The 26,648-nt window shown below is 43.3% G+C and overlaps 2 protein-coding genes across 2 annotated transcripts; one reads left to right on the top strand and one right to left on the bottom strand.

The window, feature by feature from the left end:
• Positions 1–309: 309 nt before the first annotated feature.
• GATAD1 (GATA zinc finger domain containing 1) lies at positions 310–7,997 on the bottom strand. Its single transcript, XM_066628177.1, has 5 exons — positions 7,686–7,997; positions 5,082–5,207; positions 3,453–3,512; positions 2,054–2,237; positions 310–891 (listed from the first exon to the last, which is right to left on the bottom strand). Exons 1-5 carry the CDS (start codon positions 7,926–7,928, stop codon positions 701–703), a joined length of 804 nt encoding a protein of 267 aa, XP_066484274.1. The 5' UTR covers positions 7,929–7,997; the 3' UTR covers positions 310–700.
• A 5,167-nt stretch (positions 7,998–13,164) lies between these two features.
• LOC136650965 (protein FAM133-like) lies at positions 13,165–25,635 on the top strand. Its single transcript, XM_066626948.1, has 10 exons — positions 13,165–13,273; positions 14,766–14,863; positions 15,670–15,748; positions 16,243–16,317; positions 16,495–16,527; positions 16,899–16,967; positions 18,548–18,643; positions 20,147–20,242; positions 21,907–21,951; positions 23,907–25,635. The coding sequence occupies exons 1-10, from the start codon at positions 13,250–13,252 to the stop codon at positions 23,988–23,990; spliced, it is 699 nt and encodes a 232-aa protein (XP_066483045.1). The 5' UTR covers positions 13,165–13,249; the 3' UTR covers positions 23,991–25,635.
• Positions 25,636–26,648: the final 1,013 nt, after the last annotated feature.

Here is a 26,648-nt window from a genome sequence, read left to right as displayed (position 1 = left end):
GTTCAGCTATGTGGTTCTCACTGTTCTTGCAAAACCACAAATTTTTTGTGAAAAATGTTGCATCTTAATACTATAAATACTCTTTATAAGCATGTCAGTGGTTGTAATGGTGTTTAATTTGGGGAACAATTAAGGCTAGGTAGAAGCTAGTGTGCTTGGGAGATTCGGGTAATGATAAGAAATCCATAAATGACCTATCTATTTGGTCAATGCAGTCTTTCTGCAATTGCATTGATTTCACAGTGCCCCAGTAAGGTCTCTTTCCTGTTCAACCTTAGGCTTTCATTAAGAGAAATGGATGGATATAAGAAAGGAGAGAGCACAATCAATCATAACTTGTACCACCATAGTAACCAAACTAGTTCTAATTACTACATGTACTGGTTTGTGTAAAATAGCATAGATATGGAGAGCTGGAAACTAGTAGCAACAGATAATTCCACAAAGGCAATCATTGACCATGTATTTTTGTATAAGGCATAAAAAGACAAATGTAAATCTACAACTTGGAAAGAAAGACTTTCTTCAGATACAAAGCAAGCTTAAAAAAAGTGAAGAGAACTTTGATCATGACAAATAAACCCACACTGAAATAATAAATAAAAGTCAGCCAGAGGGCTAGATGCATAGCCGAACACACACAAGTTCAAAGTAAATTTAATATACATATATTAAAAAGCTATATCTCCAGAAAATCAAATTATAAACTGCTGGTAACAGTTTCCTTGATCGAGATGGCTGGAGTAGGTCCAACATGAGTCCAAATATAACCCTTTTCTGGTCTAGTAGGAATGGTGGGAAAAGGAGATGATCGAGACTTGAAATATTCTGAAGGTGCGTGACAAACAAATTCTAAGTATTCGATTTTTCTGGGAAGATCTTCTTCTGGTCCTTAAGTAAGAATGAAGAACTGTTACTTTTTATGTCACAGAGAACAGCCCCCTGGCTACCCCAATTTGTTAAATACCATAGTGAAGACATATACCTTCTCCTAATACAAGATAACCCCACACAGACCACAGTCTGACACTGGGTCTGAAGTCTTTCCCATTAGATGGGGCAGATCTAATGTGACATTCTCCTGTACTTGTGGACTTGTCTCCATGGTTTTCAAAGCACTAAGCAGATGTTCCAGCACAAGAAGTACATCTAGCCTTTGGATAATTAGCTAGTTTGGGCTCATAGTTTGTACTATTATAAAACACCCGGAGGATGGAATAAAGGACTTGAAAAGGCAGGCAAGTTTTCTGCTTGATGTTCTGCAGTAACACTCCCCATTAGTACTTTTGATTATTCACTAAATCAGTGGTTCCCAAACTTTTTAGCACTTTTTAAAGCACTTTATCAGGACCCACCTAGGTTTACCAGACTTCATAAAAATCTAGAAAGAAATATTTTTATTTTGTTATGATCACAAAAATACCCTCAAAATTTCTCTCTATATTTATACATGCTTCCAAACTGCAGGTGCAGAGCTCTTTGCAGAGTAAACAGCTACAGTATCTGATTTTTCAATAGCCTCAGGACTTGAGGCAATTAGTTATCTGATCTTTCCATCACCCTTTGGTGACCCCCCAAAATCAGGTTGTGACTCACCAGTGTGTCCCAACCCACAGTTTGGGAACCACTGCACTAAGTAATGTCTTTGTAACAGACATGCATGTTTTAGTACCCTACTCCTTGATCCCAGCCTGTTAAAAACAGGAGGCATGCAAAGTTCACATGTTAATAGCCACATTCACACATTTCAGTTCCTCCCCACAGAAAATGCCTCAGAGATAAGAACGGCAGCATTAGTGCCCCACGTACAATGATACATGTAAGTATCAGCACAGAATGTAAGCTGCTGTCCATTATGCAACTTCAGTCTAAATTTTTAAATGCATTATCAACTTCAGAAAGCCATGAAGACCTGAACAGCACCATAGCATAACTATTTCACTATAAGGCTAAGTGCTAAAATCAAATCTATGACTGTAGAGCTACACGTACACCACATGTAGCACTTTATACAACAGACCAGTGGAACAACATTTTAGGCCTTGGAACTTACCTATTATGTAAGTTGCAGGGTCAAAACAGTCTTTGGGGCTAGCTGTAGTAGGAATGAGCCAAGTTAAAGCTGCACTTTTTTCACAGTACTGGTCTTGAATAAACCCTCTAATCTGAGCATAGTATGTTTTACCATCCTGCTCATCAATCACTGAAACAACATCTCCAATCTGATAGTAAACTCCCTAGAAAAGACATAGATATTAGGGTTGATATCATCATGTTAGAGATTATTCTTTGATAGCTGATGCGTCCAGTCTGTACAAGTTATCTTTTATGCCATCCAACTTGGCTACAAAAACTCATGCCTGCATCTCTCCTTTAGTGAGCACTTGCCTAAAAGCATTTATTATCCCTCAGAGCAACAGAAGCAAAACATTATAACTATCTTTTCTTTTCACAAGAGCCTTGTGCTTTTTTCAATTCAGTATGGACCACCTGTGTGTGAATGTTGCTGGTGTGATGTTTTCAAAACTCCTAAATAAGTTTTAATTGCAACAGCATCCAATCTCATAGAAACTAATAAAGGGGTTTTCAATCTTGAATGAAAAGTCCACTATTATGCTCTTGGATAGCACAAAAATGGGGACCTAGAAGTCTCCATTTCAGATCTCAGTTATTACTAGTTTTACTTTGGCAAGTTCTCTTTAGAAAACAGCTGCAGCCACTTCAGCACCAACATGTAAATTGATATACAAACATGCAGTTCAGATATACAGCACTAAGGGCATATGTTTGTCTTATGATTCCTGCCATAAATTACAGTAGAAAGCACTGCAGAAATTCTTCAAAGATCCCCTTGTGCAAGTGAAGGAGGGCATTTCTGCTCACATATGAAGTGTTTTGTCCAATTTCTGCCCATTTTCCACTTCCTGCGACTGTGACCTTCACATGAAGTATCAAACACCATTCTATAAGGTTCCCTAAACCCAGGAGCTAAGAAAGCATTCATTCTGTGGTTTTCATTCTGTTATTGTGTATTGTGCCTGTTAATTCTTGAAAAATCAGCAGTTTTTTTTGTGAAAAATGTTGCAGCTTAATGCTATAAATTCTTTTTATAAGCATGTCATGGGAGGGGGCTGCAGTGGGAATGAGACATCCAGAAAACCCAGTCATGACAAAATTCTATTTTCAGTCTTAAGATCAAAGTATTAGTTAATGTGTTTATGGACTCAGCAGAACCATATTTTGCCCAAATGCTTTTCTTACAGTTTGAAGTTTAAATAAAATTTATTTTATTAAATATAATTAAAAATTGTTTATACTTTCATTTATGTTTAAACAATTGGTTAAACTACTTTTGAAAAACATTTTTACTTGTTAAAGAACAAGCAAGCAATACACCTACATCAGCCTTAGTTAATAATGGTACATTTTGTGAGAAAATAATTTCAGCATACCTTATAGAAGATAGATTCTGCAGTAATTATAGTGGCTACAGATTCTGGAGCTTTGATGGGCTATAAAAAAATTAAAATAATTCAACTATGTGAAGAATATATCAGTATAAAATATAAAATATTTGTAAACTCAGTTTAGAAAGAAAAATTATCAGAGGAACTTTAGGTCACTGGATATAAAAATAATGCAGGGCAGATACTGCAAATACTATGAGCACCAGAAAGTGATGATTTAAAAATGTACCTAAACATGCAAGTTTAACCAGAAAGCATCTCAAAGTTGACAGTGCATAAAATCCTGGAGACCTACACTGTATTACAAGCAACAGAAAGTGTCTCATTCAAAGACACTGCTTGAGGGACATTTTACACATCATAGCATACAAGTCATATATTTGGACTGGCTACATGCATCTGTTTCAGCATGACATCATACACTGTGTATAGGCAGGACGCAGCAGCTAATCACAGTCACCTACCAAATGTATGCTTGATAGAAGAGATGCACATACCTACTGAAAACATGACAGTGTACTCTCAACCACATGTGAAGCAAACCTGGTTGCCTATGCATAAGGGAAATTAAATCTGCAAGTGCAACATATGCATTTATTAAAAATCTGAATGGATTGCATATTGAATTTTAACTGTATTCTATTAGCATTTTCCTAGTCTAAGTTTAGGGATGACAAAGATGAAACAGTATTCAATAGATAGGATGAAGCATTTATGCCTGGCCTGTTAAAACAAAGACTTAAGGATGGATGAAATTAAGCCATTTCTGCCGGACATTGCATATACGCTACAGGGATCAAATGTGGACACCTCAGGCCTGGGTAGAAATGGGTTAATTCAGTCTAGAATAAAGACACAATTTCTGACTGGTCTTCAGGGACAAAAAAATCAAAGTAGAAACTAAACTGATAAAATTCTAAAATAAGTCAAAATCAAATTAATAATTCAAAAATACAAGGTCATTCTAAACTAATCTGCGTATATCTTCCATTTTTACACAGTTTTATATTTAAACTAATGTGAAATCTAGATTGTTAAACCTAGTGTTTCATTTTCAGTTTTCTATATGTAATTTTAAACTAGGGAATTGAAAAACTTCACTGAAAAAACAGGTGTTGATCTGTAGCTGTATTTCCAAAAACTCCAAATTCCCTTTACTCTTTCAAATTCCAACCTCAACTCCATATCAAGATCACTACTGTTTCACCTTTTCTGTAATGTCTGCTATCTCCCACTTTCCATGTTTTATCTTGGGAAAAGGGGTGGGAAGCATTAGCAAATGAAACAGATAAGAAAGGAACAGCATTTCAAACAGATACTCAGAACAAAACACCCGTCTGAGACATTGCATCTTTTTTTTCTCTATCTTTTTGGAGCAATTCACACATACCAATTTTCACAGGTACAGATTCCATGAAACATGCACAACAAGTACACCTGACTCTTTGATCTACAGACATATGAGAATTTGTTGCAAGCAAATTATGTATACTTTTTTAAAAACAAGAAAAAGAGGTAGGCTGCGTATGTGTAGGGAAATAGATATTGCATACTATATGTGCATTTGCTTTTTCCTTGCAACCACTGAACAGCAAGATTCCATAATCGCCTTACATTTTTTAACTTAAAAATATGCCTTCTTCCTTTTCCTTTGGTGGAAACTTTTTTTTCAGCAGCAGGAGCAGACTTGTATTTTGTGTTCCTTAATCGAGCAGATCTCCTGTGAATTTCTTGCTTGCTCTACAGAAATAAAAAGCATACAGAAATAAAAAGTTATTTTTCTCTGTAAACCGCTTTGTGAACTTTTAGTTGAAAAGCGGTATATAAATACTGTTAATAATAATAATAATAATAATAATAATAAAAAGTTGATAATTCACAAGTAAACACTTGATCAAAACATCATTGTACTTTTTTTCAAAATCACTCTGGGGTCAATTATCACCCAGACAGTGCATCATGACGGCTACACTGCAAGCTTAGACCAATTTACTTAGAAACACAGTATACTGATTTCAGTACAAAGACTGGAATACTAGCCTAGAGGTACTAGTCTAAGAACTTTACCTCTGGGAGCTCTCAGGAATATTACAAGACACAGCAGCAGAAGTTAATTAGTAGCGATCCTAATCAACTTTCCACCACCCTGTACAATGTAGCTTAATGGGGAGTTGGCCAATGGCCCAATAGGTTAAGGGAATCGTCAACTGAAAAAGTTTGGGAACCACTGAGTTAAAGGATAACAAATGCCAGCTCCTATTGACTGAGCAACCCAAGGCCTGAAGATTAATTTTTCTTTACTCTTCCAATGCATATTCATGGGAGGAGTCGATAACCCACACAGGCAGAGGGAAGTGCAGAATCCAATGTGATTTAAGGCTGCAATCCAATACAAGCTTAAGCCCTACTGAACACAATGGGACGTACTTCTGAGTAGACACACACAGGATTGTGCTGTAACTAGCATTAACACAACATGATGGAACCCATAGCGATCCTGAGCAGTTCAAGATGGTTCCCTTCCCACTATTTAGGACTGCGGTCTGAAGCTACAATCCTATGCACACTTACCTGGGAACAAGCCCCATTGACTATAATAAGACTTACTTCTGCATAGACATGAATAGGATTGGGCTGTGAGTCCTCAACTGGCAGCACTTTAAACAGAAAATGAGGTTGTTGTTGAGGGAAGGAGGTAGTAAATGCTTGGATGCCCTAGATTGCAAGCTCATGTTGCACACTTACTAGGCAGGATATTCCCTCCTGAAGTCAATGGGGGCATCTACTTCCATAAGAACATAAGAAGAGCCCTGCTGGATCAGGCCAAAGGCCCATCTAGTCCAGCTTCCTGCATCTCACAATGGCCCACCAGATGCCTCAGGAAACACACAAGAGACCTGCATCTTGGTGCTCTCCCTTGCACCTGGTCTTCTGAGATAGCCTATTTCTAAAACCAGGAGGTTGCACACACCCATCACAGCTTGTAACCTGTGATGGACTTTTCCTCCAGAAATCTGTCCAGTCCCCTTTTAAAATAATCCAGGCCAGGTGCCATCACCACATCCTGTGGCAAAGAGTTCCACATGCTAATGAAATGCTGGGTAAAGAAATATATTATTTTATCTGTCCTAACTCTCCCAACACTCAATTTTAGTGGACGTCCCCTGGTTCTGGCATTGATGGAAAAGGACATCAAGAGAGATAGTAAAGGCACCAGGCCAGATGCCATTGCCACATCCTGTGGCAAGGAGTTCTACAGACCAATCACACACTGGGTAAAATGATATTTTCTTTTATCTGTCCTGACTCTCCCAACACTCAATTTGAGTGGGTGTCCCCTGTTTCTGGCATTGTGTGAGAGGGAAAAGGACATCAAGAGAGATAGTAAAGGCACCAGGCCAGATGCCATTGCCACATCCTGTGGCAAGGAGTTCTACAGACCAATCACACACTGGGTAAAATGATATTTTCTTTTATCTGTCCTGACTCTCCCAACACTCAATTTGAGTGGGTGTCCCCTGTTTCTGGCGTTGTGTGAGAGGGAAAAGAACATCAAGAGACAGTAAAGGCACCAGGCCAGATGTCAACACCACATCCTGTGGCAAGGAGTTCCACAGAATAAACACACACTGGGTAAAGGAATATTTTCTTTTGTCTGTCCTAACTCCCCCAACAATTTGAGTAGCGGTCCCCTGGTTCTGGTGTATGACAGGAAAGAGAATATCACCTGCATAATTTTTTATGTCTCAGGCTGCAATCCTATGCACTTTCCCAGGAGTAAGCCCCACTGACTAATGGAACTTACTTCTGAGTAGACATGCATAGGTTTGGGCTCTTGGGCTACAATCCTATGCACTTTCCCAGGAGTAAGCCCCATTGACACTAATGGACTTACTTCTGAGTAGACAGGTATAGACAGATTGGGCTCTGAGGCTGCTATCCTATCCCCACTTTCCTGGGAGTAAGCCCCACTGACTATGATGGGACTGACTTCTGAGTAGTCATGCATAGGCTTGGGCTCTGAGGTTGCAATCCTATGCACACTTTCCTGAGAGTAAACCCCACTGAACTGACTTCCGAGCAGACGTGACTAGCCTTGGGCTGTGACAGCCAACAGACCCTGTAGAGGCGCTCCGCCCCGGAGCCCGGCGTGACAGGCTTTACACAGAAGTAGACCCCGTGCAGGGCAGCCCTCGGGGGGCTGTCGGGAAACCTCACCTGCTTCCCTCCTCCTCCTCCTCCTCCGCCGCCGCCGCCACCACCACCGCCTCCTCCCCCTCCTCCCCCGTTGCTGTGCTGCGAGGCCGCTGAGGTGGTGGCGTAGGCGGCCCCGGCGGCCGAGCCGGGCCCCGAGCGCCCCGTGCAGTTGTGGCAGAGGATCTCGCCCTGGCCGCCCTTCTTCCACATGGACGAGGAGGTGGTGCGGCACACGCTGCACGTCGGCTTCAGGCCCAGCGGCATCTTAGCGTCCCCTCGGCCCGCCACCACCGAGCCACCCAGCCTCCGAGCAGGCGCGGGAAGGGGCGCCGGGCGGCCTCCGCCCTCTGCTGGCCGCCAGGCGGGCTGCAGGCCCTGAGAGGGCCTGGCGGGCTGCGAGGCCTCTGGACCACTCCTGTCCAGCTTCCCCGTAGCCATGGCAACGGGGCATCTGCTGCATCCTGGGGACAGGCACCAGGGATGCCCAGTGCAGGTGTGGCAGGTGAGGCACGACCACCCCATGGAAAACACCACAGCTGCCCTGCTGCTTACACCTGAAGAGGCTCTCTTACACCTGAGAAAGCTGCTGCAAGGAGAGCTTCCTCAGGTGTAAGCAGCTGGTGCTTTCCCATGGACTGCCATGGGGTGGTTGTGCCTCACCTGCGCACCTCACCTCACCCTGGCAGTCACAGAGGCCTCCTCAAGGGAATAAATGTTCCCTTACCTAGTGGCTGCTACGGCCCTAGAAAGCAGGATAGGATTGGGCCCTTACTCATGAGAAGGCGGGAAAGCCCCTCACTCAGGGTGACCTGGTAGCATGACCACCAAAGAGGACCAAGTGCCTCAAAATGTGGGACACCCAAGAAAGCTGGCGGGACGTGACAAAATAAAAGCTTAAAACACTCATATGTCGTGTGGTTAATTTAAACACTATGTTATTATTATTGAATTCTGTTCCAGAACCACCATTCAGAGCACGATACCATAGTCTTCTGAGACTGAGACTGACTGAGACATTATTATTATTAAATTTAGTACTATATTACATATAAATTATGACATATGATTGCTTAATTACAAAAAGGCTATGTACTGCCTCGGACATGCGGTAGGTGGGGAGGCAGGTGATGCAGAGCCTCCCCGCCGGAGTTCTTCAAAAACGCTGCCACCATGTGAGGCATCTGAGCACCCACAACTCACGCGCAGAGTGGGTTTCCACCTTACAACTGAAACGGTCTTTTAGAAAAATGGCATGTACCACAACGACACTTGAAGAAACGAAGGATGAGATTTTACATCTGAGGATGTTTTATAAGGCTGTGTGTTTCTAGGTGAAATTTAATTCTCTACACTACACTAATAAATAACTTCTTGGCTTCTGATACACAGAGCTAGGATTGAAAACCTACAGTCCTAAACATATTTGCCTTGAGTAAATGTTGTCCTTTTCAATGAGATATATTGGCAAGTAAATGTTTTTAGGATCAAGTGTAAGTAACTATGCTACAGACTGGTACTGCAGAGAAAAATACCTGTTCTGTAGACAAGGAAAGGACTTCAGCATCCAAGTGGTTTGATAATTCAGTATTTTTCAGAACATTGTCATGCACTAACAAAAAGCAGAAATACAATTATTTGGCATGAAAATACAGTAACAAATAATGAAGTAAGGGCATGACTTAGGGATGTATGTATGTATGAAGTGAAGTGATTTATATCCCTCCCTTCCTTCCAAGTTAATATGGGCATGACCAAGGCTGCAATCCTATAAGCATTTATCTGAGAGTAAACCTCATTGAAGATAACAGGGCTTACCTCATAATAAAGGTGTATAGCTGTGGTTCTCAAACTTTTAGCACCAGGCCCACTTTTTAGAATAAGAATCTGTCGGGACCCGCCGAAAGTGATGTCATGACCCAAAGTGACATGATCAAGCAGGAAAATTTTTAACAGTCCTAGGCTGCAATCCTACCCACACTTACTTAAGAGTAAGTTCCACTTACTATCATTGTTTAAAAGCAGGGGTGCTCAATAGGTGGATCGCGATCTACCGGTAGATCGCAAGGCAAAATGAGTAGATCGCGGAGTGCCGACCCCCCCCCTTCAGGTGCCTCTGGGAGGAAACGCCGGGAGTAAGGCCCATTGTACTCAATGGGGCTTACTCCCAGGTAAGTGTGGCTAGGATTGCAGCCTCACAGCCTAATCCTAGGCATGTCCACTCAGGAGTAAGTCCTGTTATACTGAGTGGGGCTCAAGGTACACCAACATACATTGTACACATAAATGTTATATGTTATGATGGCACGAACATTGTAAAAAAAACTCTGGTAGATCTCCAGGCCTTGCTGCGTTTCAAAGTAGCTCTCGAGCCAAAAAAGTGTGAGCACCCCTGGTTTAAAGCATGTACATAGTAGCCTGTTATAAGTACAGATCTGAAATATTTTCCTCCTGGAGGAAAAATCCATTACAGGTTACAAGCCATGATGCGTATGTGCAACCTCCTGATTTTAGAAATGGGCTATGTCAGAATGCCAGATACAAGGAAGGGCACCAGGCTGAAGGTCTCTTGTTATCTGGTGTGCTCCCTGCGGCATTTGGTGGGCCACTGTGAGATACAGGAAGCTGGACTAGACGGGCCTATGGCCTGATCCAGTGGGGCTGTTCTTATGTTCCCAAATGCAGTCATATACCATGGTAATATCAAGTCTAATTTATTAAAAATAAAGTATTGAAATGAATGGGGACCCACCTGAAATTGGCTCGTGTCCCACCTAGTGAGTCCTGACCCAGTTTGAGAACTGCCCTGTAACTAAATTTACAACCCGATCCTATGCTGCCCAGCGCTGGCAGTAGGTGTTGCAAAAGTGCAGTAAGATACTTTCCTGCTGGCAGGAGACATCCAGCACAGGCAGTGCCATTTGGTGCTGGGCCTCAGCACTGACAGGACACCCAAGGGACCCCTGGGAGGTAAGTATCCCTGCCAGGTGGCAGGACAGCTTCTCAGTGCAGAGGGAAGGTGGGAAGGAGGGCCAAGGAGGGCCAATTAACCCCTGCTAATTGGGTAAGAGGCACTTTTTCAAGTGGGTGCTCCTTTTTTTAGCAGGGGGAGAGTAACTGGCCCACCTCACCCCAGCACTGTCTGTTCTAGTGGCTGTCTGCAGGTGTTCTTTTTGCATCTTTTTAGATTGTGAGCCCTTTTGGGACAGGGAGCCATTTAGTTATTTGATTTTTCTCTGTAAACCGCTTTGTGAACTTTTAGTTGAAAAGCGGTATATAAATACTGTTAATAATAATAATAATAATAATAATAATAATAATAATAATAATAAAGGGCGGAGACACCGGCTGGGTCTGCCACTGGATCCTATCCCCCCTCTGGAGCCCCAGAGTCCTACACAGGCCCCTTTGGTTCTGCATCCTCTTAAGAGCTGGCACAGCGTGTGCGCGCACACGCACTACTAGACAGCCTGGCTTCTCTCTAAGCACAGGCTTGTACAACTTGTGAAAGGCGAGCGCAGTCCATTAGGAATGTATGGAGGTTGTGTTGATTGCTTATCCAACCCGTTTTTGCTCCCTGCCTGTAGTCCTAGGCAGGGAGCAAAAACAGGTGGTACTGTATGTTGAACCCTTGGTGAGCCATCATATATGAACATAAGGACTGGTGGGTGGCTTTTGACTTTGTAGGTCACAATTGTATAGGCTTGGTTTGACATGAACAAGTTACAATTTGATAGCTATAGGTTCAATGGAATTATGAGTGTAGTAATTATTCTGGATTGACAGGGTTATAATTGTGGTGTGTAGTAAAAGGGAGCAATCTTCCTCTTTTCCCCCCTTGTCATTACCTTTTTCTTCCATCTCTTCTCCTTGGTCTTCCTAATTCCGCTTTATCAATGGTCACTTTTAGAATTTTGCTGCATGAACCTTCTGTACATAATGTTGCCATGGTGTGTTGATGAAAGTCAACAGAGTTCTTGCTCAGCCTACAAAGGACACCTGCTATTTCAAATCCCACTTCATGTTAGAGCAGTCACATCAGATATGGCACCTCTGCACATTAACTAAGGTTCTTTCGAGATCTTGTCTATTCCCTGTCTGGGACTGGGGTTGCTCCCTGAAGTGATAATATCTCATTGCACCCTGGTATGTGCTGTCTGCATTGTCCATCATGAATGTGGGGAAGTCAGCTCCTTTGGGGTGATGGGACTGTGACCAAACCCTTCTGGCACAGGGAGAAAGATTAGAAAACTGAATCAAGATATTTATATATATATATAGTTTTTAATTCAATTCAATTGTTTTAGAAACAAACCCCACAGCTATATCTTCCCCAGTTCATCACCCTTGTAATGGCATCATTTCAATCCCCTCAAACCCTCCCAGCACATGGTTCTGATGGGACCCACCCTGGGTCACCCAACCCCTCAAAAAGGAAAACACACACACACACACACCCTCTTCTCTCTCCTGCCATCCACCCCTGTACCTGCTCCCCCACATGGATCACCTTCCGGGAAGAGAAAAAAAAGAAAAATGGCAGGAAATAGTTTGGGGGAGGATAAGCTTTCACCTGAGGTCCATCTACATGAATCGCCACTCCCTCCATACAGTATCACCGACAACAGTGTTTTTCAACCAGTGGTATGGGTACCACTAGTGATACTTGAGGTGATGTCTGGTGGCACTCACAGGACCCCTGGACACCTGCCACCCAGCAGAGAGACCAGGAACGCAACACAACAAACAGTGGTAGGAGGCTCGACTTGGTGGGCAGAGCTCCACAAAAGCCATCCACCCCAAGCCTCCTACTGGTGTATGTCGCATCGCAACTGGCCTTTCAACTCAGGAATAACTGGTGATGGAGTCATCGTCAGTTACTTCTGGTGGTACTTCAGATAGGTGGACCATGTAAAGTGGTACCACAGAGGAAAAACACTGACCTACAGAGAAGAAGCAAAAAGGGGAAAGGGAAAGGACTCCTCAGTCTGGTGAGGGCACAGCCCTCACCTGAGCCCACCACACCACTGAGTCCCTGTCCAGCCCTTCCTGCCCCTGTCCCACTGAGGTGTAAGAGCCAAGACAGCATGGGGAGGGTTCTCAGTTCCCCTAAGAGGGAGAAGCCTCTTCCCTGGCAGAAGTTAGCCCCCCCCACCAGTCTCTGCCCCCCACCCATAGTGTCAGCTGTAGAGAAGGAAGGGGGAAGGGCAGAGACTGCAGGGGGCACAGCCCTCACCTGAGGCCCCCCCACCCACTGAGGCACAAGGGTCCAGGCAACAGGGGGAGGGTCCTCAGTGCCCCAGAGGGGCAGCCCCTTCCCCAGCAGGAGCCAGTGCCTACAGGCGTTTCTCCTGCAGGCACCCCTTGCTTCCAGGCAGAGGAAGAGCCCCCAGGACCCCCCCAGCCTCAGCCCCGCCTCTGCGAGGGCGGGAGACTTTCCTGCAGTGAGGGAGAGGAGGGGGGCCTCACGTCTGCCCCTGCGCATGCTCGGGAGCCCTGCGCATGCGCGGCGGCTGTTGCTCCCCAACTTGACGGGTCGCCGGGAAGGGAGCAGCCAGGTCGGCCTGGCCCTGGTCGACCCCGGCGCCATGGGGAAGAGGGACAACCGGGTGGTGAGTAGGGGGACCGAGCCTGCCCGGGGTTGCGTCAGGGCTGGGGAGGCGGCAGGCCTGGAGCCCCTCCTGGGCGTGCGGGGCCGGCAGGAGTCGTCTCTGAGGGCTGGGGGCACGTGGGAAGGGCTGACACGCGTGTTTCGCCCTGCCAGCCTCGCCCGCCCTGGTGGAGAGACACAGGGCGGCCCTCCAGAGAGGCTCAGCTCTGGTGGCGTCCAGGCTCCCGGGGGGGGGGGGCTGCAGGTGCCTGGAGGGTGGAGGTGGAAGGGGACTGAGACCCCCCAGCAGAGGGTCCTTTGGGGGGGCTGGAGGTGGAAGTCCTTCTGGAGGGATTGAGAGACCCCCAGCAGAAGCTCCCTTGGGGAGGGCTGGAGGTGCCTGGAGGGTGGAAGTGGAAGGCTTTTTGGGACTGAGAACCCCCAGCAGAGGCTTCCTGGGGGGTTGGAAGTTGAAGTTCTTCTTGAGTGACTGAGCGAGCCCTTCCAGCAGAGGCTCCCTTGGGGGGTGCTGGATGTGCCTGGAGTGTGGAGGGTGAAAGTCCTTCCTGAGTGACTGAGAGACCCCCAGCAGAAACTCCCTTGGAAGGAACTGGAGGTGCCTGGAAGATGATAGTCCTTCCGGAGGGACTGAAAAGACCCCCCAGCAGAGGCTCCCTTAGGAGATGTTGAAGGTGCCTGGAAGATGGAGGTGAAAGTCCTTCTGGAATGACTGAAGGACTCCCCCAAAAGAGGCTTAGGAATCCCACCAAGTGTGCTGGATTTTTAGTGCAAGAAAAAGGTTAAAACCCCTTCCTGTCAACTCATGGTCCTAATCTGGATTTCTCCTGCCTCCTCCAGCTGATATTTACACTTTGAGAAACCAAACATGCAGACCCCCAAGCATGAATATGAGCCAGCTTCTAAGACAGAATGTTTTATAGAGTCTGAGTGTGCAAGGCTTCTGCTAAGCCAGAAAATAAAAATAGACTAGACGAAAAAGCCTACATTTGAAACATTGCCCCCAAAATGGCTGTAATAATTTAGCACTTTTTGCATGCTCCACTTACAGCCGAATCCTGACCAACTTTCCAGCAGTAATACAACTGTGCCAATGGGGCATGCACTGCATTGGGGAAGGGGCAGTAATGGAGGCCGCCTCAAGGTAAAGGAATATTTGTTCTCTTACTTTGGGGCTGCATTGCAGCTGCTTTGGTGCTAGAATGTTGGTTAGGATTGGTCAGCTAGAAATTCACAATCTCTATAAGAATCAGAGACAAGGCAGGAATTATCACATCTTGAGAAGTCCAGTTGCTCTGTATTATTATAACAATGTTTTTATTCTTTTCTAACTTAGTCGTTAGCCTTTTACTTCCTGGGGTTTGCCCAGTCACCCGTAGAAGGCTTTAAAAAAAATGGTTACTTTGAGTTCTATAAATAGGAGAAAGATGCTATTTTTGAGGGCATCAGAATGGAATGACTCAGTTTATATCTTACTTTACTCTGTCATCTTTAAGGCTTATATGAATCCTATAGCAATGGCTAGATCACGAGGTCCTGCACCATCTTCAGGACCTACCATACAAGACTACTTGAACAGACCGAGGCCAACTTGGTATGTATAGGAGTGATTCTTTTTCATTTTTACCAAAAATCTTTCTGTTGTGTGGCAAAAGACCATGTGTTGCTTTCTTCTTCAGATCTCTGTCCCCTGTATTGGCAACCTTCAGTCTCGAAAGACTATGGTATCGCGCTCTGAAAGGTGGTTCTGGCACAGCGTCTAGTGTGGCTGAAAAGTGTGTGCTTTTCTGTCCCCAGCACAGGGAATTCAGTAAAATGATTCTGAATTTTGTGACAGAAAGCTAAGGAGGTTTGTAGGCAATTGCCCTGATTCAAAAAGGGCATTAGCATGTAGAAACAGGCTTCCCTGTGTGTAGCTAGTGCAAGTGTGTATCTGATTGCATATTAACATCCCCATCAGAATCTCATCCAAGTCTTGAGCTGTGGAGGTGTCTTTTCATGCAAGTGAAAGGATGTGTCCTCACTGAGGACCATTCATTGTTGTGCATGATTAGCTGTGTTTAAATAGTTATATGGGGGGGGGGGCTGTGTTTGTAAGGGATATCATTGGCCATGGCCAGTGCTTTTTCTTCTAGCATGTTCATAGTAAAATACATTAGCAGTTTTCAGGCAATCATTTTTTACAAATATATGGACACATGGTTAATTCTAGCATTTCCTCAAACTTTATCTCATGGAATCAAAAGTGCAGTAGTGTGCATACATCCCAAATCTGAGAAACTCTGGGCAGGTTTGGATTGTAAAGTTCAAGTTTGCTTCATATCTGAATGCCTGATGTATGGAATCTGCAGCTAGATGCCTTGGAGATTTCCATCAGTGAGAGTTTTTCTTTTGTTAAAGGGAAGAAGTAAAAGAACAATTGGAAAAGAAGAAGAAAGGTTCCAAGGCCTTAGCAGAATTTGAAGAAAAGATGAATGTGGTTTGTTGTTTGGCTAACCTTGTATTGATGATTTGCTTAGATTTTCTGTTTGACCTTCATTAGCATAATGGAATTAATGTTATGAATATCTTCCCCCAGCCATCTGTTGGTTCTTTGATAGCATTTTTTTTACATGATAGCAGCCTGATAGAAAATGTTGCTTATATTGTTTTTAAGTGGGTTACTTCTCATCTGCAAGGTCTCCATTTTGCAGATTCTTTCCAATAGCTTGTGATTCATGGATAATGTTGTCAGTGTATTCTGTAGCAATAGCTAGGCTGCATAGACAGCAAACAATATTTTATACGTGTGCTTTGTGTCAAGTAACTGAAAAAACATTTGGACAGATATTGTTAACATATTGTATGATATTACCAAGTATGTGTTTGACCATCTCAAGCAATAATACTCTTGAATGCTGCTTTTGAAGGACAGCCAGAGCTACTTGAGAATTACTCAGTACTGCTTTCCATTTCCCTCCCCTCCATCCACAGAACTGGAAAAAAGAATTGGAAAAACACAGGGAGAAACTGTTAAGTGGAAGCGAGAGTACATCAAGAAAGAAAGAGGTAAACATCTATCTACTTCATTACATATTCATTTATTACATAAGGACAGTGGAATATGGATTTTCTTGTTGTGAGTGCTTTACAATTGTTCTTCAAGAAAATACCTCCAAATGTTGAACCCAAAGTGGTGATACATACATGTGTGTGTGTTCTAATGCAATTGTTTTCTTTCTTTAGAGAAAGAAAAAGGAGAAGAAGAAATCCAGCAGGGTGAGCAAAGCTTCTAGGGTTTTTTTTTCTCAGAACTGGATGCACCTAAATACACATTTTAACCTAAGAGAGTAACACTATTTGTCTTTGAAAACAACTGGACTTTCCAAAGACCATTTCTGGTTCTTTTTTGTTGTTGCTGCTAACAGGAATGTGTTCCTAAATCAATTTGCACTAATTGGATTTGTAAGAACTATACTTCTATAAGCTTTTGGAAGCTGAGTCTTCTATACTCAGCTTTTGGTATGCAGAACAGTAGTAACGTTCTTTATGAACATAAAGGCTCCCTTGTATCTAGTTCATTTTTTGTTGTTTCTCTAACTAATCCTGCATCTCACAAGTTTACGTTTTCTTTTCTGTATTTGGTCAAGTTGTCTCCATCTTCCTCTTCCTCATCAAGTTCTGATTCTTCCAGCAGCTCTTCTGACTCTGAAGATGAGGTGAGAATGGTGTCACCAGAATGTAACTTTATGTTTGTCTTCTATGGACTTGTGCCAGTTCTCCTTGCATGACACACCATACATCAACATTTGGCATTTGAGTATAGATTGAATAAAAACTGCAACAAATGTTAATTCCTTGGAATGGAAATAGCCAGTAATCCTTTTGAGGAATAGCTTTCAGGCCACCTAACACATAATCTTAAACACATAGGCTGGGATCCAAAGGAAGGGAGCAGATCCTTTGTTTTTGACCAGATCCCTAACCTATGGGAACATCTATTTATACACCAGAGTCCTCTATATTTTTGGCAAAGGCCTTATTCTGATTTTTACAACCCTCTAGTCAGATAACATGCTAGGGGACTGTGTAAACTCCCCCCTCCTCAGAGGATGAGAAGGGGAGTGGCAGTTCAAAAATGTCAGAAAAGGGCCCCTTGGGTTAATTCTAAAGGAATTAATGTGTTGGGACTATTTTGTTTAGCATTGCGATGCAAGAGACCCCGCCTGTTTCCTTTGAAACTGTTTTTCCCCCATGTTTAAACGGGAGAGCAGAAACTGATGTTTAAATGAGCAAGAAGTTAAGTTGGACTCTTATGAATTGTTTATGAATTGTTGACAGCCTTCAGGTTGTATTGACAATAGTAAGAATTGAGAATTCTTAGCATCCTTGCAGGATTGAGTATTTAGCATTCCCCTGCTCTAAAGATGACAAGATTTCTAGAGCAATTTAAATAGTAGCTTTGGAAGAAGAAGTAATCTCCTTATTAACTCAGATTGGACCAGAACTGCACATATAGCATATTTCATTTTTTTGTTTCTGTTCAAGAATATTTTTTCAGTATTGTCAAATACAATGTACTTAGGTTACATTGATTTTTTTTTTTTTTTAAACTAAAATTGTGCCCACCTCTTTTTGGAAATTTGAGCTGATTCACTGAGGCAAGAATTATACTGTAAAATATTATCAGACAGCAAAAGCACTGTTAGTGCACAGGCTGGTATCCTGTGCATACTTACAGGGGCTGCCTGTCCATGAGAATAACTGAAGCTGTCAGATCAGGCAACAAATTGATGTGGGGGCACCCATCTTTCTCCCTCCAATAGTTTCCATGGCTCCTCCCCTCATTCCCTGCTTTGGGAAGGAAGAGGGAGGCAAAGCAGAAGAGGATGGGTAGAGGTCGTGAGCTAGAATATCCCGCTCCAGCCCACCATTCTCCTCTCCTCTACACTTACTCTTCTTCTTTGTCCCCCTCTTTCTTTTCCAAACCAGGGAATGTGAGGAACAGAGACTGGCAGTTCACCTGGGGGGGGGGGGAGCATTTGGCACACCATCTTAGGTACCAGATGATTTTGGGCCATCTGGGTGTAAGGCCCACTGAACTCTCTGGGATTTACTTCTGTGTAAACATGCATAGGATTGTGGTGAAGGAGCGTGTTTTATCTTGATTTTGACAGAAGAAAAATGTAATCACTCAGCCATTCTTGTTGCTAATGTAGGTTTATGTTTCATACTAAATATTAGATAGCCATTTACTGTGTACAAAATGCAAACAGTGTTCTTCAATATTTCTGATTAGGATAAGAAACAAGTGAAAAAGAGAAGGAAAAAAAAGTCCCGTTCCTCACGGAAGTCATCTGAAAGTTCTTGTTCAGATTCTGAGTCTGACAGCAAGGTAAATGGTAATAATGTATAAGTTGGAATTGTTGAAAGATACTTGAAAATGTTTTAATAGCTTTGACTTTCTTGGACTAAACCCTCTAAGTTCTGCTAGGAATATGCTTGTGGCAGCAACTGGGTACATAGGGAGCAAAAGTGACTTAGTCCTTCCCTTAATTGCTCTCTTCTAGACCAGCCAATTGACAACCCTGGTTCCTGACCACTTAATATTAGCCCTTAGTGGGCAGTAACAGTTAAGAACTGATTATATATGATTGTAAGCTTTTGTTTTAAACTTCTGTGTCAAGAGTACCAATAACTGCTATTTCAATAAATAAATTAACTTGTTTTTCTATGTGGCCCTCGCCCTGCACTTTGCTATTCCTTAGGCATGCTGCAGATTTTCCACAGCAAAACTTTTCATTTCCCCAATGGAATCTTCAGAGTTTACCAACATTATAATACAACAGTTCCCAAACTTACCACAGTGCTGGCACCCTGCAGTCATGGACCTCTGTCACAGCTGGACCATCACTCAGCTCTCCCAGGCAGCACCACAGTCTTGCACAATTCAAGATGGTGGTGCCTGAGAGAGATGGTGAGAAGAGGCTGCTGGGCACACCCTGTGGTGCCCCTGTGACTTTGCTGTGGCACCCTTGGGTGCCCTGGGGCACAGTTTGGAAACCACTGTTCTAATTGTTGACATATTCACTCTCAATAAAATATGTATGAACCTTCCATGACATCACAGCAGTGTGGCTAAGGGCTGTGCAAAGGCTTACAAACTGGAATGTGTGAGGTTCCAGGTGTAGAGTATTTTAGATATATACCACATAATTAAGATTTTTGGGTTTGCAATTAGGTGTAAAGGAGTAATAGAAACATAATTGTCCTATATTTAAACCAGCTTTTCATATTTATAAAATGTTATAATCTGAAATGAAATAATCCTCTACTTATATGAATACCATGAAGTTATATCATTCTGTGGGTTTGACTCAACACGGTTGCCGACTCGCACTGGCAGGCCTCACATGACATCCTGGATGAGACTGAAAGTGCCTTCTTGTTGTGCCTGAGATGTGTTCCGAGGCATGGGAAGGCTGTATGTCACCTCCCTGGGTCTCAGAAAGCCTCCTGGAGGCTTCCAAAAGGAATTATATGACTGCTAAGTTTTATTATTACATTATCCTTATATCTGTTTATCCATTTCCTGCCATGTATTGTTCTTCATAGAAACGAATTTATTTTTTCAATCCCATTGATTCTCTCCATCACGAAATGTATTTACACTAATGACACCAGAGTTGGACAGTGCAAAATTATGGTTTGGCCTCGCTTCTAGGTTTTAGCTTTCATTTTAGTTAATGGTCCAGTGGCTCACAAATTAAAATAAAAAATGTTCAGATGCAGACTTTTTTTTTTTTCCCTAGGGATGGTAGTTGGGACATATTTTCATTGATCATGAAGTACACCTTTGATTTGTCACTACATACAATGTGAGTTTTATCTTGCACAGGACAACAGAAACCTTGGTAGGAAAAGAAAAAAAACAGATCATGGGGATGGCCTGTTATCATCAGAATCTTCATCAGAATCTGAACATATGGAGGAGGTGGGTATACGGATAAAGCCCAGGCAATGCAAACATGTTTACAGCGGCATTGCTACCTCATCTTTGATATGGTGTGATGACTTGCGACGTCACCCCACTGGGTGCACAGATGCAAAAGTAATTGACGGTGATGTGATGACATGTTACATCACCACCAGTTACTTCCAACTTGCAAGCCACAGTTCAGAGCAGCTGCTTCTTTTCCACTCCCGAGTTCTGCAGCGGCCGGGCCACTGCAGAACTTGGAGTGGAGAACCTATGGCTTGCAATCTGGAAGTAACTGGGGCTTCAGGCCGAGTAGGAGCTGAAAATGACCGAGGCCAAGTCTGCCCAGCTTGAACCAAGGTGCCAATTATTTTCAGTTTCTGAGCTCACATGCCAGAAATAATTGGAACCTAGGTGGGTGGTCATGGAAGGGCCAAAGATGGCTGAGGCTGATCCTGCCCAACTTGGCCCTGAGGTGCCAGTTACTTTTGGCTTGCAGGCTACAGCTCTCTCTGAGCAACCACTTCTTCTCTGCTCTGCATTTCTGCAGCAGTCGGGACACTGCAGAACTTAGAGCAAAGAAGAAGCGGTCACTCCAAGCTTGTCCAAGTTGCTTCTTCATGTTTTCAAAGCATAGCAAGAAGGTGCCACCCTTCCTCGGCTGTCTTTGGCCCTTTTGGAGTCCGCCCGGCACAGCCCGAGGCGCTCTCTAAAACTGTTCTGCAGTGCCAACAGCTGCTGCCATCTTGGCTGGGCCTGGCACCCCTTCTGGCCTGGCACCTGGGGATAGACCCCTCATCCCCGGCCCCCACTTGCAGCACTACTGCATGTCTAGCAAATTAAGGTTCCATTCACATGCAGAGGCATGAAAACTGTTTCTCATGATGAGGTAACTCGCTGTTCTGGGTGTTTGTGAATAAGGAAGCTATAAGACCAACACAGTCACATGAATCTTTCTCAACCAAAAGTTTCTAGAGTGTGTTTGCTTTCTTAATCATAGCCCAAGTACAGTAGCTGTGCCTGTTTTTGCTATGCTTGGACAATTACACTTTCACAGTACCCTCTGCCAAACACTTGCGGTTCTTCCCTTGTGCAATCCCACATACACTTGATTTGCATAGAAAACATTAGGCACTGTGAAACAGTGTACAGAATAGCAGTCCTTATTGAAGAGCTGGAGATTACTGCACAGTTGGTATTTCTAGAGAAATGTCACCCTCTCATCATTGCTCCACAACTGACAACGGGCAATATGTTGTCTATTCTTAATTCATTATTTAAATTCTATTTCAGCATACAGGTGGGACCTCAGTATCCACTGATTTGACTCCCCTCTGATGCTGAGGTCTACCTTTAAATGCCTTGTAACAAAGAAAAAAGAAACAAAATCCAATTTCCCACCTTTGTGTTGTTAAATAATTATAATTTCATTCTACTTCATTCCATTATTCACCCCATCCAGTGGTTGAATGTGGTATATTGTCTATACAAATGCATTCTGGGGTGACAATGGAGGAGTAAGAAACCTGGAAGTAGGTCTTTAAAGCTATTTTTTCACTGACTTGGTATCCACTGATTTTTTTTTTTAATCCACTGGGGGTTCCAGATTGGAACCGTGGTGGATAACAAGGCATGACCTGTATTTGAAAACATTGTTCTACTTCTTCTTCCTCGTTTAGGTACAAGCAAAAAAGAAGAAAAACAGTGAAGAAAAAGAGAGAAGTGTAAGTGTTAAGCTGCTTATCTATGAACCTTTAGAACATTGGTTCCCAAACCCAGAATTGTGACCCAAACAAAGGTATCAGGGATGTTCTCAGGTCGCAGAAAGGGCTGAGAGTCCACCAGTTTTCCAACCAGCTGCAGAAAGAGAATCCCTCTTCCTGCTCCGGTATATCCAAGCAGGCGATCAGCTTGCAAGAATGCAGCCTCTCTCCTGTGATTTCAGCCCATAGGCATATAAAAAAGAGTAACAAAGAGAGAAAAAGAAGCACACACAGATGCTCTGCTCTTCAAACCTCTCACCTGCTGGTACATCCCAGGAGGAGGAAGAAGGGGGACATGTGCTTCTCTCTGTTACTCTTTTGTATGTGGCTGGTGAGCCTGGAAGTGGAGCCTCTCGCCTTTGATCCCAATACACACTCACCTGCTTTCCCTCACCCAGGAACCCGTGCAAGACATCCTACCTGGCTACCAGGACTGTTGGTGGGTGAATGTTTATTGGGATCCTAGGCAGGGAGGCTCCATTTTTGCAAGCCTTTTGCCTGCTGAGACACCCTTGGAGGATGAGGAGCAACACATGCCTGTCTCTCTCTGTTACTCTCTGAATGTAAGTGGCTGTCTGGGAAATTGGTAGACTCAGCCCTTCCCACAACCCTTGCCAGGAAGAGGGGTACATGCTTGCTTGCCCGCCCATCTCTCCCTCTGTGTGTGTGTGTGTGTCTGTCTGTCTCCTTGCTCACCCAGCTATGCAATTGCCCTGGCTTGCCTCCAGTGTTTACAAACTGCCCTCTTTAGCTTTTGCATGGTGTCTGGGCTTCTTCTGTGTGAGTGCCTGCCTTGCAAACTCCAGAACATTTCTTTCTCGACACACTGGTCTAGTGACCATTTGGGAGAGGAGGTAAGTCAGGAAGCAGAGGGACTGGTTGGGTCTGGAAGAAGACGACAAGACAAAAAGAATTGGAGAGAAGAAAAAGAATCATGAGAAAATGAACAGACTAGAGAAACTGAGAGAGCACACCAAGATCAAACATGCAATTAAGGTGCTGATGTGTCTGCAGAAATTGGGATAATCTGTTGTTGCTGGCAAGGAGTACTTTGGGTAATAGAATCTGGCCTTCAAGAAACCTGGACAGTGGAGGGAGAAGTGGTGGGAAAAATCTGGGAGAGTGGACTGCTGGAGCCCAAGATAGGAAGAAAAAGAAAAGGGGGGACAAAGGGAGTGTCAGGGGAGTAAGATGGGAAACAGCAGGGAAAGGGAGATGGCCCACTGAAAGTCTTATTTAATTGGATAAATGTCTAAATGCAAATTACTGTATAAGCCTGGGTTTTTGAAATATTGTTTCATGGAGCTTGCCCACAAAAGTAAGCTAATCGTGGTAGCTGCAGGAAAAGAAACTGGTAATTTTCATTTTATTTAATTATCCAAATTAATTGTGGATTTTTATTAATATGTACTAACTGTAGATTAGCATAAATATGTGTTAGCAGACGTCCTCCCATCCCCTAGATAACTGCTTTCATTTCCTCTGGGAGTTTCTCTGACTTGAGTGTATTGTAACTGGCTGTCTGTGTTGCTGAATACAGTAGCTTTTGTGAACATTCTTCTTTGTTCTTTATAGCCTTATTAATGTGCTAATGATCCAGACCCGTTAATAAACTTCTGCCAACTGGGCCGATACAAAGTTTTAAAATAGTTCTGCATCTCGACTAGAGATTTGTCCTAGCTCTGTTATCTGAAATGTCAGCCATTGAAGCCTCACACATAGAGAAGAATGTTCACTCTCACAGTGAACTGCAGCCTCTGTAAACCAGTGAATTAGCTTTCTGTGGTGTGCATTAATCTACTTTTGAAATCACTTTGGTTAAACCTTTCTTTGAAACATATGTTTAATCATGGACTGAATTTGAGTAACCTGATTTTACTGTCCCTTAATTACTTCTGATATTCTGCTTTTTAAAGAATAAAACAAAAAAGCGAAAGAAGCACAAGAAACATAGCAAAAAGAAGAAAAAGAAAGTGAATTCAAGTTCTCATTTGGAATAACTTCAATCAAGACTCTTTTCTCCCTCTCATCAAAAGTGCAATGAGACTAGAAAATAACTGCAACTGTGAACACAATGAGAAAGTCTGCCAAACTGCATGAGGTCCCTTGTGTGTTAACAATGTTCTAGACTTTCAACTTGCCCAGCGACACTGGGCCGGATATAGCCATTGTTGTTGCCTGATGCTTAGTACATACAGTACCAATTTCCTCTTACTTTTTTCATTGGTGTTAGATGTTTTGATAAATATCCTGCACATGGTTCCATTGAGTCAACAGAAATCTGAAACAAGGTGAATGGGTTTTGCCCATTCCAGAGTCTTGTATTTGGTTCAGATCCCTTAAGCAAAGGTCCCTAGGCACTGTAACCAAAGGACCATCTGTAATGGATGGGGCAGTCTTTGTGGAAGGGATGCTCTGTATTTGCTTCTATACCCATTAGCAAAACCCGAATGTGGGCATCCCCCTTGAACAGACGTATGATGGTTTAAATTTTCATTATGAAGACATTGGTGGAAGTCCTCTGTATAAAGATGAACCTATGATAGCAGTTCCTTTGACATTTCATTACTACTGGTGCCATTTTTGAAATAGGAACATGCCAGTAACATGTAAAAATGTTACTTTTGTCAATGTGTGTAATTTAATTTTACTCTTGAATTTTGGAGTGGGACATGGGTGTATAGGCCTTCTTGGATTAGAGGGCAACTTACAAAGAGCAGCAGTGTTTGCTGATTCTGTAGCTGAGCTTTGAAAGGTGCTTTCAGCTAGGTTTTTCTATCTGAAAATGCGGTAAAATCAATTGGTGACTTCTCTTGTGTCTCTCTTGTTAAAGTAAACGGCACAAGGGAAGTCATGTCCGTTTTCTATAAGAGCAGAGTTAAATGTTATGGGGCAGCCCCATTTATTTATGAGCATGGCTGCCCCTTGCATATAATGCAGGGAATGTGGTAGGCAGTCTGACTCTCACAAGTGTATGTGAGTGAGGAGAGTGGAACCCTGCAACCTTTTATGTCACAATCTGTTGCTTCTCTCCAGCCCATCTCACTTCCTGTCTTGGACCTAGGCTGGAGGGAAACCCCTGTAGCAGTGGAACATGGGGAGTAGGGCACAGGAGGAAAAAGGCCAATGTATTGTGGCGTAACTAAAACCCCCAATAGAAGGATTTTCCTTCCATTGAATTAATTCTGAGTACTCTGCTAGTAATAGCATTATTATTGAGCATTATCATTATTTGATAGTGAGTTTAAGCAAACTTTTCTGGCAAACACTTTGGCTTTGACTTTTAATTTTTGTCAATTTAGATTTGAAGTTAATATTCTGCATGATTTTGAACCATTTTTAAATTAACTAGTAGAGGAACACAGTTCTAATCAGTGGGTTTTTTGTTTTACTTTTTATTATGTTCAATTTACAGCATTACTTATAGGAGCTATAGTTCATATTACATTTATGGCTATGTTTAAATGCACACTTGCTGAAGATATTTAGCATGTAAAAAGCTATAGGGGAAAGTTGATATGAAACAGCTTCATATTGAAGTTGATTTTACTCTAAACAAGTTCAGTGGCAGACCTGTTATGCAACTGTGTCTTGGTATATAAAATTACTGCCAGACACTCAGTAAAGAAAATACTTAAACTTCAATGTGTTTCTGGATTTCTTATGAGTGTACCCATTCTTGAGAATATTCTCATATTCTTATGAGTGTACCCTTCTGCCCTCCCTCAGCCAGTGAAAATATGAAAATGCCCATCCTTTGGTCAATGATAATCTGTTCCTTCCTACCAGAGATGGGAAAAGACAGCCCAGTCCAGCCTCCCCCCTCCTGCTCACATTTACCCTTTCTTGCCTCCCCCCTGGAACTTCCCTGCTGCTTGCCTGTCAGAATGGTGGCCCCATGAGGTTTTCCATGCTGTGAAAACAGTAATCAAGCACCCCCAGAACAGGTAGACTTGAGTCAGCATATGTGAGTACAAGTGCAGTCAGGAGGGCCCTGATTTGAGTCTTTTGAGTATTCCATGTGCACAACTCACAAGTCGCCGAGTTGCCCCAAATCACATTTTCACGACTTGAGTCACTGACCTGAGTTCCCAACACTGCAAACTGGTGGGTTGCAACCCACTAGCTAGGGAAGCACTTATTCCTTCCCCTTTAAGGGGTAGGGAGGAACATGATCCCCAGGATCCTGCTGCTGCTGCTGGGGACAGGAGGGTTTTTTTTTACTTACCTCCAGCCAGTGCTTTAATCCTGGTAAGCGGAGCGGGGGTTGGGGAACTTTCTGTAGGGCTCCCCAAGCTTCTGTACTTGTGAAAAAAGAAAAAAACCAGGCACTTCTGGTTTTCATTGCAAAACTGGAAGTGCCTGTTTTTCCCTCCCCCCCCCCCCACAATTACAGAGCTCCCCAGACCACCCAGGACCAGCACTGGCTGGAGGTAAGTAAAACCCCTCTTGTCCCTGGCAGTAGCACAATCCTGGGGACTGTGTTGCTGCAATCCCCCCACCTCAGCATATACTAATATGGTTCCCTCCTCCTAAGGAGGACTTTGGGAACCACTGGCATAGTGGGTTGCACTCAAAGGTGCCCCTCCTTGTGCAGAACCTGCCTTCTGCTCAAAGAGCTGTTTTAATTTTTTTGCCCAAGAAAAGTAAAAGTTAAG

This window comes from Tiliqua scincoides, chromosome 5, assembly GCF_035046505.1.
Source record: "Tiliqua scincoides isolate rTilSci1 chromosome 5, rTilSci1.hap2, whole genome shotgun sequence".
NCBI classification, from domain to species: domain Eukaryota; kingdom Metazoa; phylum Chordata; class Lepidosauria; order Squamata; family Scincidae; genus Tiliqua; species Tiliqua scincoides.
Note: the sequence above shows the minus strand (reverse complement) of the source record. Positions and strands in the feature narration are given on the sequence as shown.

Bases quoted from the DNA above. Each gene is read 5' to 3' on its own strand.
- GATAD1 (XM_066628177.1), bottom strand. From the start codon at position 7,928: ATGCCGCTGGGCCTGAAGCCGACGTGCAGCGTGTGCCGCACCACCTCC. The intron at 3,513-5,081 runs GTAAGGCGATTA...ATTTTTTTATAG, and splicing joins ATATTTTTAAGTTAAAAAAT to CCCATCAAAGCTCCAGAATC. The intron at 892-2,053 runs GTAAGTTCCAAG...TTCTTACTTAAG, and splicing joins CCCTGCAACTTACATAATAG to GACCAGAAGAAGATCTTCCC.
- LOC136650965 (XM_066626948.1), top strand. From the start codon at position 13,250: ATGGGGAAGAGGGACAACCGGGTG. The intron at 16,318-16,494 runs GTAAACATCTAT...TTCTTTCTTTAG, and splicing joins GTACATCAAGAAAGAAAGAG to AGAAAGAAAAAGGAGAAGAA. The intron at 16,528-16,898 runs GTGAGCAAAGCT...TATTTGGTCAAG, and splicing joins AGAAGAAGAAATCCAGCAGG to TTGTCTCCATCTTCCTCTTC.